We start from the raw sequence: 14,851 nt of genomic DNA on the forward strand, positions 1-14,851 counted from the left end.
AGACAGGGTTTCTCTGTGTAGCCTTGGCTGTCCTGGAACTCATTTTGTAGACCAGGCTGGCCTGGAACTCAGAAATCCGCCTGCCTCCAAAGTGCTGGGCTTAAAGGCATGTGCCACCACCGTCTGGCTCTGTATAGCTTCTTTGAGATGTTTTCAGTGTTTACTTACTCTTCCAGCCTATTCCCTCCTGTACCCTGCCTCTCATCTCTCTCCCCATTTAACCCCTTTAAACTTTTATACTACTGAATTCTCTCTCCACTCCCTTGAAAGCCACATCCTTTAACCTCTAATTCCTGGATGGCTATGTCTATTCCAAATGGAATACCCATATCTAAGATTCAGAAAGCATCCACAAATGATAAAAAAAAATAAAAATAAAAAAAACCCATAAAACATTTTGTCTTTCTGGACCTGGGCTACCTCAGAATGATTGTTTCAGCTCCATCTGTCTACCTGGAAATTTTGTAATTTTGTCTTTCTTAACCCCTGATAGCATTCCATTGTGTAAAGGGACCACATTTATTCATTATCAGTTCATCAGTTGATAAGCATCTAGGCTGTTTCTACTTCATAGCCACTGTGAATGGAGCATCCATGAACATGAACAGACAGGTATCTCTATGTATCCTGTGATATGCCTATTTCTAGTCCGTGAGACTTTTCCACACTGATTTCTATACTGGCTGTACCAGTTTGCACTCTCATTAGTATTGAATAAATGTTCCTCATTCCCTACACGCACACCAGCACACAGCATTTACCTTCGATCATAACCATTCTCATTGGAGTAAGTTGAAATCTCAAAGTAATGTTAATTTGCATTTCCCTAATGGCTATGGATGTTAAATATTTGTATGTGCTTTTCAGCCATTTATATTTCTTGTCTTGAGAATTCTGTATTTAATGTCACGCCCCAGTTTATAGCTGGTTGGTTGTTTTCTGGCTGTTTAGTTCTTCAGGTCCCTGTATAGTGTAGATACTAACCCTGTGTAACGTGTAGGCTACCTCTTCACCTGGGTGACAGTGCTTTACAGAGCTTCTCAGTTTTATGAGGTTTCATTTGTCAGTTATTGGCCTTAATGTCTGAGCTATTGGGATCCTGTTCAGAAGGTCCTTTCCAGCACCGATGAGTACAAGGTAGCCCCTATTTTCTCCTTGATCAGACTTAGAATATCAGGCTTCTGGTTGATTTAGAGTTGAGTTTCATGCAGTAGGAAAGATGAAGATCAACCTTTCTCCTTTTTCATGTAGCAATCCAGTTTGACCAGCACCATTTGTTGAAGATGCTGGATGGTGGTTGCTGTTGTTGTGGTTGTTGTTTTTCTCCAATATGTATTGTTGGCCTCTTTGTATAATGTGTAGACCTATGTGTAGGTCCTTCAATTCTACTCCATTGACTTATATGTCTGTTTTTATGCCAGTACCATGCTGGTTTTATTACTGTAGTTCTATAGTATAACTTGAAATCCAGGCTGGTGATATTTCTAGCTGTTCCTTTGTTCTTCAAAATTGTTTTGCCTATCCTGTGCCTTTTGTGTTTCCCTATGAAATTTTAAATGTTTTTTTTTCCTTTTGTGTGAAAAATTGCATTGGAGTTTTGATGAGGATTTCATCAACTCTGTTTGTGCTTTCTGTAGGATGGCCACTTTCACAATATTAACCCTGCCAATCCATGAGCATGGAGGTGTTCCCATCTTCTGATATCTTCTTCAATTTCTTAAAGTATTTTCATTGTACAAGCTTGGTTGGATAAATCTTGAGGCTGTTGTGAATGGAATTGTTTCCCTGATTTCTTTCTCAATATGCTCCTTTAATCTGAAGTATCAAGTGTCAGAAGTCTGTACTAAAAAGAGCCACTCTAAGAATTTTGCTTAGGAGGAAGCACTGTGGCCAACAGCAGCCCGATGCAGAAGTGGCCACGGGGCCCTGCATCTCTGCAGTCCCATCCTCAATCCAGTTCCTGATGAGCAAGCATCCAACCCAATCCAGGGATCTGTGAACATGCAGAGTTCTGAGATTCCCTAAAGCAAGATTCCAGACAATGAAGGAAATAGTAAATATCTCATGCTTTGTCCCACTGAGATGAATGGATATGACATGCCGTAGATGCTGGCTACTTTTTAAATGTTTGCTAAGTCATATAAGTTCTTTCCTGCTTGGAGTTGTTAGATTCAGTAAATAAAAATATCAAATTCATGGTTAAATTAGAATGAAGGCAAGCTAAAATATGAAATACGTCTCATGCTATACGTGAGACATGCTTGGGCTACAAAATTGTTTCCTGAAATGTACAGTTAGCTAAACATGTTATATCTTACCCGGCAACTGTATGCCTTGGCTTATTTAAAGCTGTGATTAGTTAACATATATAATTCAATTTAAATATCAGTGTTGTCCTCTTTCATCAGCCTGCCCTGTTCAATGAACAGGATTTCTTGTTTAAGCTTTTTTTGTTATACTTTTCTCTTCCCATCTTACTGCACTTCTAGGTGGAGTTACATGTAATACTTCAGTTTTATATGAAACTATGGTGGCCAGATTTTATGTATGTATATATGTATGTATGTATGTATGTATGTATGTATGTATGTATCTATTTATTTATTTGTAGTTGTCCAGTGTACTTTATATGAAAATGCATCTGAATTTCTCTCTCAGGTTCATCTAAACTTTCTCCTCCATAACAACTCATGCTGTATTTATTTAGGAATGATACCTTGAAACCTTCTGCTTTTGTGGTCTCAAAACTCATGAAATGTGTTTGAATTTGTAAACATACAGAATTGTATGCTGAACATAGCAGATAGTAAGTGACTGATATGCACATAATGAGATAGATAATTAAACAACAATTAACCCCTTGGGAGAATTCTATTATGTGTATCCTATAGCAGAGAGGGGACTAAAAGCCAGAAACTAAAACATAAAGAAGCCACTGTTCTTATTTTAAAAGAGAAAAAACTCCCTTTATTTGCAGCCTTGGTTTTATAAGGAGGAAGGCTTTAGCTCTAAAAGGCCTGAGGAAAAGGAGTTTATATCTCTTCTTGTTTCTGTGGGGTAAGCAGTTAAAGACCAAAAAGGCAATTGTCTCACCAAACCAAGCCTAGTAAAATGCACAGGACAGGGAAAGCTAGGACACCAGGCAAATGTGTGTGTTTCGGGAGACCAGGGGAAGGGTGTCCCTGAGGTAGAAAACAAAATGCAGCAAGCAATTTCCAAATAAGGGTGCCAGTAGAAATTACTGCACACCTTCACTATCTATCTACACATATGTGTGAGCACATGGTGTATGCGCATGAGGCTTCCCAGTTGTTGGAAGTTTGTGGTCTCCCCTTACCAGAAAACAAAATCAGAAATAAACCTCAATATAAATAACTTAGATGTCTCTTAAATGACTTAAAAGGTTTTACTTGTTTCTTTGGGATGTTTTTTCCTTAAATGTTCTTTGGGATAGATTAGGTTTCCTAGGGAGGCCATCAAGAAATTAGAATATATGTCACCTTTATTCCCCACGCCCCTTCCCTTTTCCCTCTTGCTCCAGCCCTGCTTGCTCTGGTTCTGTTCTGGCCCATAGGTTGCTGTTTTTGGTATTATTATTATTATTATTATTATTATTATTATTATTATTATTTGTTTCTCATTACAAATGGTTGTGAGCCACCATGTGGTTGCTGGGATCCGAACTCATGACCTCTGGAAAAGCAGTCAGCACTCTTAACTGCTGAGCCATCTCACCAGCCCATATGACACTTTTATAGTATATAATATTCTGACCCACTCCATTATAGTATTTCTATAGTCCTGTCAGCGAGGCTGAGCAGAAGATTGGAGGCTAATCATATAGAAAGCATGACCCGCTGACTCAAGACTAAAGTGCGTGTATCTGAGATACATGCTTTTAATCAGATTGATCTGAATGTTTATAACATGATTAATAATTTGCCAAAGAAATATAAGAAAGTGCACTGATACTTCCTCCTACCGATCTCTGAACTCCTCGTTGGTAGCACAGAGAGAGGGCAGCCTCTGACACTCAGTATTTCTCTGCAATAGAGAGTTTGCAGAAAACAGCTCAGTGAGAACAGCGAAGTCCTGGGTCCAGCCCCTGCTGTAAGGTCAGCCTGAAGGGAAACTTCATAAGGAGGAAGACTTCAGTGTCTGAGGAAGAAAGGTTGCGGGTTTACCATCTCGTCTCCTGGTCTATGCCCCTTTTATGCCCTTCCAGTTTGGGCATCATAATTGCCAAGGGGTCAGGCGATTATATATCTTCCATAGGAGGATGAATTTTTTTTTAATGGTGCATGTAGAGACAAGACCTCCATGACAGAGAGATCATTGTCAGCACTTTTACATCAAAGTCAGAGAAACTCCCAAGACCTGGCAAAGAACTCAGCATCTTTAATGCCACACAGCACAGGGGGAGCAAAGGAAATCCGAATGTTTGGATATTGTAAAAACGTGCAAACCACATCTTTTCTCAAAAAAGAAAGACTCTCATTGGCAATTTTTTCAAAAGACAAAGTAAATGTTGAGTGGCTTAATCTCCCCTCACACATCTAAACTCAGGATTACAATGTTGTCTCCGGTGTTTTACAGAATGGTCAAGGGAAGATACGTACATAGTCTTCAGTTCTGCCCTCAGTTCTTTTAAAAAAAGAATGTGGTCCTTATAGCCAAACAACACTAACTAGAACTTATTTCAGGACATGAAAAAAGAGCTAGGCACAGAGACAAATGTTAATCTACCAGAGTGGTGATGACATCTGAATACTGGCTCAGCTGTCCCACAGAAGGCTGTAACACATGACAAACTGCAGTGTCTTCTCTTCTTATGGAAGGGATCATCTTCCCACAATGGGCCACTGAGGGGTAATTAGCATTTTTGACATGCCCGAGTTGGATTGCTTAAGCATCTAGATAATTCTCTGTCTGCATTTCTGCAGATTTTTCCTGTAAATGGGTCACGGTTGTCAAGTCGTCCCATTTTGGAAGTCTTGGTTTTTAAAGATGATAAACATGTACGAGGTTCAGTCTTAATGACTCACTTTTATTGGACGTTTTATTAAACTTCACCTAATACTAATATGAACAAAAATTGTTGAAATGGAGAAGATATGGTATGAGAAGAAAGTAATTTCCCTGGGCAAGACAAATTGTGTTTTGTATTATTAGGGGCAGTATACGTCAGTACCAACACCATTATATTGAAGCATCTTTTCCCTTCCATTTCAAAAACAAACACTGCCCTGCTTGGTGTAGCATGTGCTAGCATCGAGGTATAAAGATAATAGAAACTTGAAACAGATGGGCATCAGTGGAGAGCAGCAGCATGTGAGATTTAATAAAATCTGAGTCGTTTTTAAATATATTTATTAATGTGTATATGAGTGATCTGTCTTCACAAACCCCCAGAAGAGGGAATCCCATACCATTATGGATGGCTGTAAGCCTCTATGTGGTTGCTTGGGAACTAAACTCAGGTCCCCTGGAACAGCAGCCAGCACTTAACTGTTACTGGCCAGCAGGTAACCATAGAAAAGGGTTTTCTGGAATATGGAGTCAGGGGGAAAATGGCTAGCCATGTTTAAGTTACCTTAATCCACGTGGAAGGATCTTAAAAAATTAGACAGCACTCAAGAGGTGTGATCACCCAGCCATCTTGCATTTAATGAATAATCTCTTTGTTACAAGCCAACAGGTAGAATAGGTGAGGCAAAGCCCCTCCCCCAAGTTCGTCAGCATGCCGGCCCAATCAGCAGCTTCTTTGATCTCTGTAGAGGTGGGACTTCCAATGTAACTGGAACCAGGAGTGAGGCGTGGCAAATAGCAGGAGGTGGGCAGAGAGGTGTGGTTATGAGAGGCAGGCGGGGTCTGAAGAATCAGCCCTCAAGCCAGGAGGGTTACACTTAACCACTGAACCATCTCTCCATTCCTTGAGCTGAGTCTTCACAGAGATGTGTTAATTCTTTTTAAATATAAGAATAACAAATATTTGTTGTTTTTAAAGACATAAATTGGGTCCAAAAACTCAAAATTATTTCCTACCCTAAGCCAGAATGTTTACCTCTAAAAAAAAAAAAAAAAAAAAAAAAAATCTAACGTTTGACCTGTCTACTCTCTCCATCTCTCCTGCTCTAACTGGGTGGCAAAGACCCCTAAGCAGGGCTCAGGGTCGAGCCTTCTAAAGCAGACATTTGCCATTATTTCGCAACTCTTTTTGCACCTCAGAATTCTCAGCTGCCAAAGGAAGAGAATTTTCCTTATGGACTCAGTGATATACTTCCCAAGAGATCCCCCAAGCTCCCTGAAGAAGGCCCACAGCCTTCAGAGTTGTCTGTGGTGCTCTCAGCTCATTTGAAGTGAAGAACAGTCGGCATAACACCGATTGTTAACATGTGCCTGGAAGTGGAATGTGTTTCCCAAGCTCAAATTCTGTTTTCTCTCTTCCAGGATTCTTTTCTCCATGGAAAACTCCAAAGCCTGTAAGTTGGACTTCCTATACTTCTTTATTTCTATCTACTTTTTATGCCTGTTAAATAAAACAGGGAACTGAGTGACCTTAAATGTTCTTCCAGCCCTGAGATTGACTCCAGGACATCAGAACAGACCCTGTATGCATTTCTGCCCTTTCTTGTCCTCAAATACAGGGAAAAATCATCTTATTTTCTACAATTATGCCCATTTTTAAATGTTTTGTGTACTAAATTTGTATCTTATAGTTGATTTTTTAAAAGTATTTTTTAACTGTGACACAAAGAATACTTATGAACCAAATACTAAATATGACCTGTTTTCACTTTTATGTTCTGACTACTTAGTAGCAGCTTTTAATGCACAATTGATATAACTAATGCAGGTTGCATGTGAACTGTAAGGTATGGTGAACCAGAAGAATACTAACAATATACTGTAAAATAAGCCTTACCAGTTAGTGCTGTGGGTCATTTCTACCAGGACAGAGCATACCTGCATGGTCACCTTTACCAGCCATTTTTCTACTTTTGTACTGCCACCCCCCCCAATATAAGAATAACTCACCTTACACTTCTATAATTATCCCCATTACAAAATGCACATCAATATTTTCAGGATGATGTGACCAAAAAACTTTATAAACCTTTTGTTTTTCCTATCACAAATACTATATTGTCATGTAGTCACAATAAATTTTCAAAACAAATACATACTATAGGGCTAGAGGGCTTGTCCTACAAATTAAACCAAACATTTGTTTTCATTTTTATTTACATTCTAACGTCTATAGAAAGAAATATATGTGTATGTGTGTATATTTACATATAGTGCAGTTAAGTAATATATCCTGAATATATGTTTATATGTATCATTATATATAATATACATGGTTAACATGACAATCACTTAGAGTAGTGTTTCTAAGATTCTTCAGATGCTGGTGGCATCTACCCTCCCATAACCTCTCTGGTCCTACTTCTCTTTTAAAGATGCTGACACTTTATGCCAACATAGGAAATTAGTGACTTTCAATAATGATCTTACAAAGCTAGGATAGCTAAGTGGGCTTAGCAGTTAGAGAGTCTTCACTTGCCCTAAGGTTGAAACTACAAAGTTGTGTTAGCGCTATAACAAAATGCCCAAGATAATAACTAGCCTACAAAGAGGAAAGTGTTATTTGGGTTCTATTTTGAAGGTTCCTGTCGATCTGATGCTCCAAGCATGAGTAGCGAGCAGCATCTCATGGCAAGAAAGCTGTTTTCAGCACAAGCCAGGGAATGAAAGAGAAAAAGGAAGGGCTAGAGCCTAACAGTCCTCATTAAGAACACACCCCTGGCACGCTCTCTCTCCCAAGTCCAACTACTCCCCAGGCATGCTGGTCCAGGGGCCAAGTCTTTAACACATGGACATTAAACACCCAAGCTCTGCCAGTATTAACTGCCTACGTCTCTTAAGTCAGGTTGCTTTTCTGGGTCTCCTTTTCCTCTGACTTAGAATATGCTACCCATATAGAATGTCTAAATCCTACAGCTGGACAAATACACTGGCAAAGCAGGACATGCACAAAGTAGATCCTCACTTATGACTCTGCTCAGCTAGTCTACAGAATGCATCAAAGGGAAACCAGGGTGCCTTGAACTTAGTAAATCACTTGGCCACTTAGTGATGTATGTAACTTTGAAAGAGGTATTTTTAAATACATGATATGAAATGTGGTTTATCTTGCCCAGCTTCTAAAGAGTTCCATCCCTAGCTCAAATATGGGCTCTGTGGTTATATACATCTTTATCTGATTTAACCAGAAACCTTGCAGCCTCATCATAGTGTGACAATTATGCAATCTAGTGATTTCCTTACATGTACTACAGTCACACAAATTATGTCATTTGGCATAATTACAGCATTTGCCATCATTATAGTAATTACACCCATAGTCAATAATTCCCAAAAAGGCTTTATAGAACCCAACATACAATTAATCTCGAACCTGTGCATCTTTACAAGAGCTAAGGCCTGGACCTCCAGATTGCAGACTAAGTAAATATGCAAGGCCTTTGATTTAATGTCCTCCACATAGCTACACAAAACTCCCTGGACAAAAGTCCAGAAGAGGCCTAGTCACTTAGAATGTAGACTCTTAAGCACACTTCCTAGGTTCAAGAGCTGCTGCTTCTCCTTATTGGTTTATGACCTTAAAGTAGCTGCTTAAGACCTCTGCATCTCAAAGACCATATCTGTAAAATGGAAGTAATGCTAATACCCTCTTGTTTGTCACTGTAGGGATTCTGAGCTAATCCCTACAAAGTGTTTACAACAGTGTTTCAATATGTCGAGCTCAAACATATAAACATCTATCACTGTAGAAAGCAGATGCCAGTGCACAAACCCTTAGCACGTAAAGCATTCCACAAAATGAATACAATGTGCTAACTTGTTAATTGAAACAAATATACCATACCCACAGTGTCTGGGTTCAGACACCGGTCTTCTAAGTAAGACTAATGACACACTTAGTGAGGAAACTTCCTAATTGAGACCTGGCCTCTGCCTTGGCCTCAGCCAAGTGGCACTCAGAGACTTAACAAGTAAGATGCTACTCGTAGTGAGTTCTCATTGTCTTCATGTGGCAGGATCTAGGTGTATGTTTCAAGGAATCAAACCCAATGTCTTCATTGCCCAGCCCCACCTAACATAGTACAAGAGGAATTTCAGACTTCTTAGGTTGTGTTTATCCTGCTCTCAAAGGGAAGAAAACAAATTATAGAAAAATCATTGTTCGGGGGAAAGCCTGCCTCCTTCCTAAGCTCTCTATACACATACTATACACATACACCCAAGAACCAGAAACTGGGGGTAAAGCAGTTCCCACAACACTGAGCTTCTCTGTTTTACTGTTTGTTTGATGTCTAGGTATAGACTGTCTGTTTTCTCTAGCCACTCATGATTCAGAAGCTGTGCTGAACTATGAATCATAGTGTCAGGTATTCATTCATTCATTCATTCATTCATTCATTCATTAACCATTAATTAGTTCAAAGGGAGCAAAGTTTCTCCCACACATAGAAAATAACTTCATTTCCATCGTCAATCTCATGAGATGTTTACAAATCAACCTTGTTATGGTCCCTGCTGAGACAAGAGCATCCCAATAAGCCTAGTTATAAGATAAATATTAGGCAAATATGATAAACTGAATGACCCAAGGCCAGGAAGGAAGTGGTACAGTAGGTAATACCTATGGCCCTGAGCAATGGGACAGGATCTGAACTCAAGGTATTCATGGAATCTAGAGACCAAGGTCTCTCAGAGAGTACGGTGGAGTCAACAGAACCAACCCTCCAGGCTCAGCCCAGGGTATCTCTAAGCCAAGGAAAAGGTTTGCCCAATCCTAAGTAAGCCTATTTTGAGGGAGCAGGCTAGAGCTACATGGGGGAGAATACTAGATGTCTATATTTCCATCGACAGTTTTTAAAGCACCCCCGACAGAGTGACTGAAGGTTTGATGAATGTCACTGCAAGAAGTTATGAATGCTTTACCAGGCATGACCTGGACTTTTGACTAATTTCCCAACCTCTGGGCTATAGAAACTGTAGAATTTGTCAATCTGCCACAGAGAATTTCCTCTAAAATGCCCAAAGCATTATTTGTTCTGTTAGCTTTATGACTTTTTTTTAGAAATACCAATATTTCACTGGAAGCATAGTTCCTTCAGTGGTTATACATGAGTAATATGCATACCAGCAAAACCTGGATATTAGAAAAACCCCAGCAAAAGGTGAAGGGGAGTGCATTTCCTGAAGCCCCACATTGACAGCTGGGCTGTTAACCCATCTTGCATCATATTTCTAATGTACTGACTTTTTAGTTTGTATTGTCTTAAGATGAAGAATCAGAACTGAGAAAGTCACAGCTAAAATGTATCCACGTGGCACTTAAAAGCAGTCAAACTGATCACTTTTAAAAGCTATGCCTTTAAACTGGTACATCAGAGCAAAGCCACCATAACGGATGAAAAGAAAACTCTCTTCCTATATAAATGTTTCTATTAAGTTTGAAATACACACTTAAGGGTTTTTACTAAGTAGAAGTAAAAACCCCAGTGAGCATAAAATTAGATTCGATTTTTATGATGCTTATAAGATTTATCCCCAAAGTGTTATGGTCTAAACCAAATACCCCTCCCTGTTGGTTCTGACCAAGATCTGTTGCTGGACCTCAGGCAAGCCAGTTACCCTCCCTGTCTGTGCTTCTAGAGGTTATATGTAATGTGAGGCAGCTGAACTCATCCTTGCTAACTATTAAAAAAAAAAAAATCTGAATGAAAACTTGGGCAGGATCCCATACAGAAAGCAATTTAAAGCCAGTCTCTCGGAATTAAAAGTCAATAACCTACTTGCTTCTAAGTTTGCTATGTTTAGTTTCAACTTTGACCCCTACCACAGTTCCAGATGGGTGGGATTGGCAGAGGGATTGCTACTGACACCCACAGCATGTCTGCAGAGGACAGGTGTCTGTGGTCACTCACATCCCTTCCAGCCTTCAGAGTATTGGTAACTGACAGGTAGGGATGGGAGTTGGAATTCTGACTAAAATATAGCCAGTGTAAAAACAAGAGCAAGAAAATGGAGTAGGAAACAGAAAGCTGTATAAACGTATCAGTTTCTTTAAGTTTTTTTACTTTAATTATGAGTTAATTGATTCACTAAGTATGCTCTCTGAATACCTACTACAGATGGGACCTTTATTGACAGCTGGGTGTGGTAAGTGTTGATGGTGACAGGGAGTAAAGTTGAGTAGCATGGCCCAAATGGTTAGGCCTACCCTTCTAGGGAAGCAGGTGTGTATCTGCATCTAGTATCCAGGTAACATGAGGGAGGGGATGCAGGGAGAGGGAGAAATAGAGAGGGGCTGCAAAAGGCCGGTGTTAGTTCCAGCTTCGTGTATGTCCCCATGCTGTGGTGGGGATCAGGGGTCATGCATGGCCAATTAGGAAGCAGTTAGCTACAATGCTAGCAGAGATATTTTAGGGGAGACCTTACAACACTCAGCTGTAAGGGGGCAAGGGATAGGATGTTCAGCTGCAAGGGGAGAAGTGATGGGATGTTCTAAGAGATGGTTGGTGTGTACACAGATGTTAAATGAATATGCATAGACTACTTCGATTTCTGTTTTAGAGAAGTATAATAAATTGGGATCATCTTACATTAAGACAAATATTACCCTCTTCCTGAAAATACGCGCGTAAGTTTTCTTGGGATACATGCTATATTTTATAAAGAAAAAAAATCAGAGAAATGAAGAGTTTACCAAAGATTCCTATCTAATACATGGTAAGGTTATATAGGTTTGCTTCCAACCCCAGGCACTACCTGTACTTACAGAAATCTGCGTTACATTTCACATAGAAACAGAGGTGTGTGTACCAAACTCTTCCTGGGGCAAAAGTCCACAAGGCAAAGAGGTCTTCTGTAAAGGTAGTGAGGTAGTGAGGGGCATAGCCACGCTGAATCCACCATGTTCTCTGGTCTCCTTTTCTTTTAGATGATGGACCGGTGGGAGAACCAAGGCAGTCCTCAAACGAGTTTATCTGCTCCGGCCGTCCCACAGAACCTGCCCTTCCCACCTGCCCTTCACAGGAGCTCCTTTCCTGATTCAACAGAGGCCTTTGACCCACGGAAGCCTGACCCATATGAGCTCTATGAGAAATCGAGAGCCATTTATGAAAGTAGGCGTAAGTGACAGCCATGTAAAGCAAGGGTCCATTGACAGTGGCCGATGCCAGCCTGGGGGATAACTGGGGGCTGAATGATCTGGTGGTGGGATTTTACCGTCTGAGGGTCAAAGATATCTCCAGAGTAAGACAGCTGCTCTACAGTTTCCTTCAAGCCTGGCTTCTCTTTTGCGTAATTGCATTTTACGTGGGAATACTTTTACTTTTATGAGGTACAGTGTGAATGTTTCCATACATGTACATACTGTAGAGTGATCTAATCAGGATAATTAGCATAGCAAAGGAAGGATATCTATAATAAGAACATTTAAAGCCCTATCTTTTACCTAAGTTTAAATATATATTATGATTAGCTTCCATCTCATTGATATGCACAGAACTTAATGCCTTCCTACCTAACCAGTCTCTATACTCATTGACTTCAAGAGTCTGTCAATTCTAAAAGTATCTTTGGGGCTTCAGGTGTGTTTGCCCCTAAGCCCCTGAAGAAATGAGGACAGAGTCGGGTTGCTACTTTGGTTCAAGTCACCAAATAAAATAAAGCAGTGTTTGGAACTTCTAGTCCATTCATCCTGACCTTGAAACTAAAGCTTAAATTTTATTGTCTTAGAGCCTTGAAGGCAGTCATTGGAGAAGTCCAGGCCTTGAGTAAAATAAAACTACCGGCAAGTCTTTTCATCTCAGAGGCATAAATCAATTCGTCCCCAAAGCAAGGAGAAGCAGGAGCCAATGACTGAAGTCTGAATCTTCTGCTGCCTTTACTGTGCCCTGCCTGTGCATGTGCCTGGCTCCCTATTTGAAGAATTATTTGGCCTTTTAGTATCAAATGTATTTTTGTTGTGTCCCTTCCTGTCCTCTATGGAGAGGAACTAACCAGGGTGTATAAAACATGACACTGAATACCTGAGAAATAGTAGAGGAATCAAACGTATGTAAAAGGCCTTGGTCCCAGTGCTTCCTTCACAGTCCGATTCCACTACCACCCCAGCCCCCACCCCACCCCACCCCTGCCACCAGTACATGGGTTCCAGCTTAATCACATGCATGGTGAATGGGAAGTTCTCATCCCTGTGTGGTCTCAGGGGATCTTGAAGCCACTTGCTCCTTTGATGAGTTCAGAAGCTGAGAATTATGCGCCCAGCTGGTCAAGGGAAAAGCAAACATTACACTTTTCCCCCACCCTCTGTAACAAACAGTTCAGGGAAGTAATTTTGGTGGTTAGGCAGCTTTTACATCATTTGATAAATTTCCATCATTTACAGAGGGAGCGGTGGCTTGAATCCAAATAGTTCTTTACAATTTTACAGACCCCAAACATTCTACAGCTCTGTAGAGCCCAGGCTTGTAGGTGAATGGGCATCTTTCTATTTGGAGACTGCAACTCAGTTCGAGTGTGAAAATGAAAATCTTGGTATCTCCTGGCAGGGAGATAAGGGAGGATTACCAGGCTCGGCACCGAACCAGGGAAACTCCAAAGGGTTTTACAGATTAGAGTAGGATTCTGTTCTGAACGTTCCCCACTCTTACCAGTTCTGTCTTCTCTCAGGAAGCATTGAAAAATCATTTTCATCAGAATGAGCCTGCAATGCACATACTTTTAAATAATCAGTTACATCCAATTTACTGGGTTTTGTTCTACCTTCTCTGGATAAATGACTGAAAGATCTTTAGAGGGTTGTGTTCTTGGAGCATCTGCTACAGTCAGAGCATGATGGGCAGTTACAACTGAATGATAAAGGGAATACATTTGGATTACTGGTGCTCATCAAATTGGGAGAGGAAAAAAAAACACAAGGCTATCAACCCATCCCTTACCATATTTCTACTTCAACAGTCAAGTATTTATTGAATACTTATTTTGCTCTCAGCACTGTGGCAAGACACCAGAAATGAACAATATGCCCCGGTCTAGCAAATTTAATGGGGAAAGAAACAAAGGTGTAAATGAGTAGAAGGAGGCACAGTAGATGGCCCTGCTTTCACGAATAAAACACTTGGCAGGACAAAGGGGTCGTCCCCATTTCCTTGGCTTGCTTAATTGCATTCAGGGGCTGTGAGGAGTTGCTTCCTTCTGGTTTTGTGCCTTTGTTGGTCATTTGTGGTTTCCAGAATAATGCAAAGCTGGTTGATTCAGGACAGAGGCCACATTTGTATTGTTTCCAGTGTCTTCTGTCTGAGAGTGCCTAACACAGTCTCGCCCTCAGTTTCTGACCAGGAATTGGACATGACCCTTATTCAGCCCCAAAGCAATAAGGATTTCTGTGAGGAGCATCAGCCATTCCATTTCTGTTCACTGTCCTTCTCCTCCTCTCCTGTAGCATCCTGGATCTGAGCAAAGCAGCCACCTCAACCTCTGGTATCTTCCTTTGCCACCCCTCCACCCCCCAGGGAGCTTTTTATCACCCTGCTGAAGCAACAACAGCAAGAGCAGCCAACTGTCCCTCCCCCAGAGCCTGAGTCCATAGCAGTGCAAAGCCCACCCACCTGTGGCCATCAACCTCTAAGGTTTCAAGGTCACAGCCAGGTTTTCAGGTCACACCTCTCAGGAAACTCATTTCCTCAGGAAACTCATTTCCTCATTTCCTCCCTCCTATGCTTTCCTTTCACCAGGTTACTTCTTAACACTGGGGCGGGGGGGGGGGGGG

At 40.8% G+C, this 14,851-nt stretch overlaps 1 protein-coding gene across 13 annotated transcripts in view; it reads left to right on the top strand.

Moving 5' to 3' along the window:
• Positions 1-14,851, top strand: part of Magi2 (membrane associated guanylate kinase, WW and PDZ domain containing 2) — a 1,461,753-nt gene that overhangs the window by 1,274,045 nt on the left and 172,857 nt on the right. For 12 of the 13 annotated variants that reach the window (XM_031380053.1, XM_031380051.1, XM_031380055.1 and 9 more), the window contains 2 exons: positions 6,451-6,482; positions 12,017-12,206. In XM_031380053.1, coding sequence (XP_031235913.1) covers positions 6,451-6,482; positions 12,017-12,206 — 222 coding nt within the window. The remainder of the gene's footprint in view (positions 1-6,450; positions 6,483-12,016; positions 12,207-14,851) is intronic. The other variant, XM_031380052.1, reaches the window with a different exon arrangement.

Source organism: Mastomys coucha, unplaced genomic scaffold, assembly GCF_008632895.1.
Source record: "Mastomys coucha isolate ucsf_1 unplaced genomic scaffold, UCSF_Mcou_1 pScaffold19, whole genome shotgun sequence".
Taxonomy (NCBI): Eukaryota; Metazoa; Chordata; class Mammalia; order Rodentia; family Muridae; genus Mastomys; species Mastomys coucha.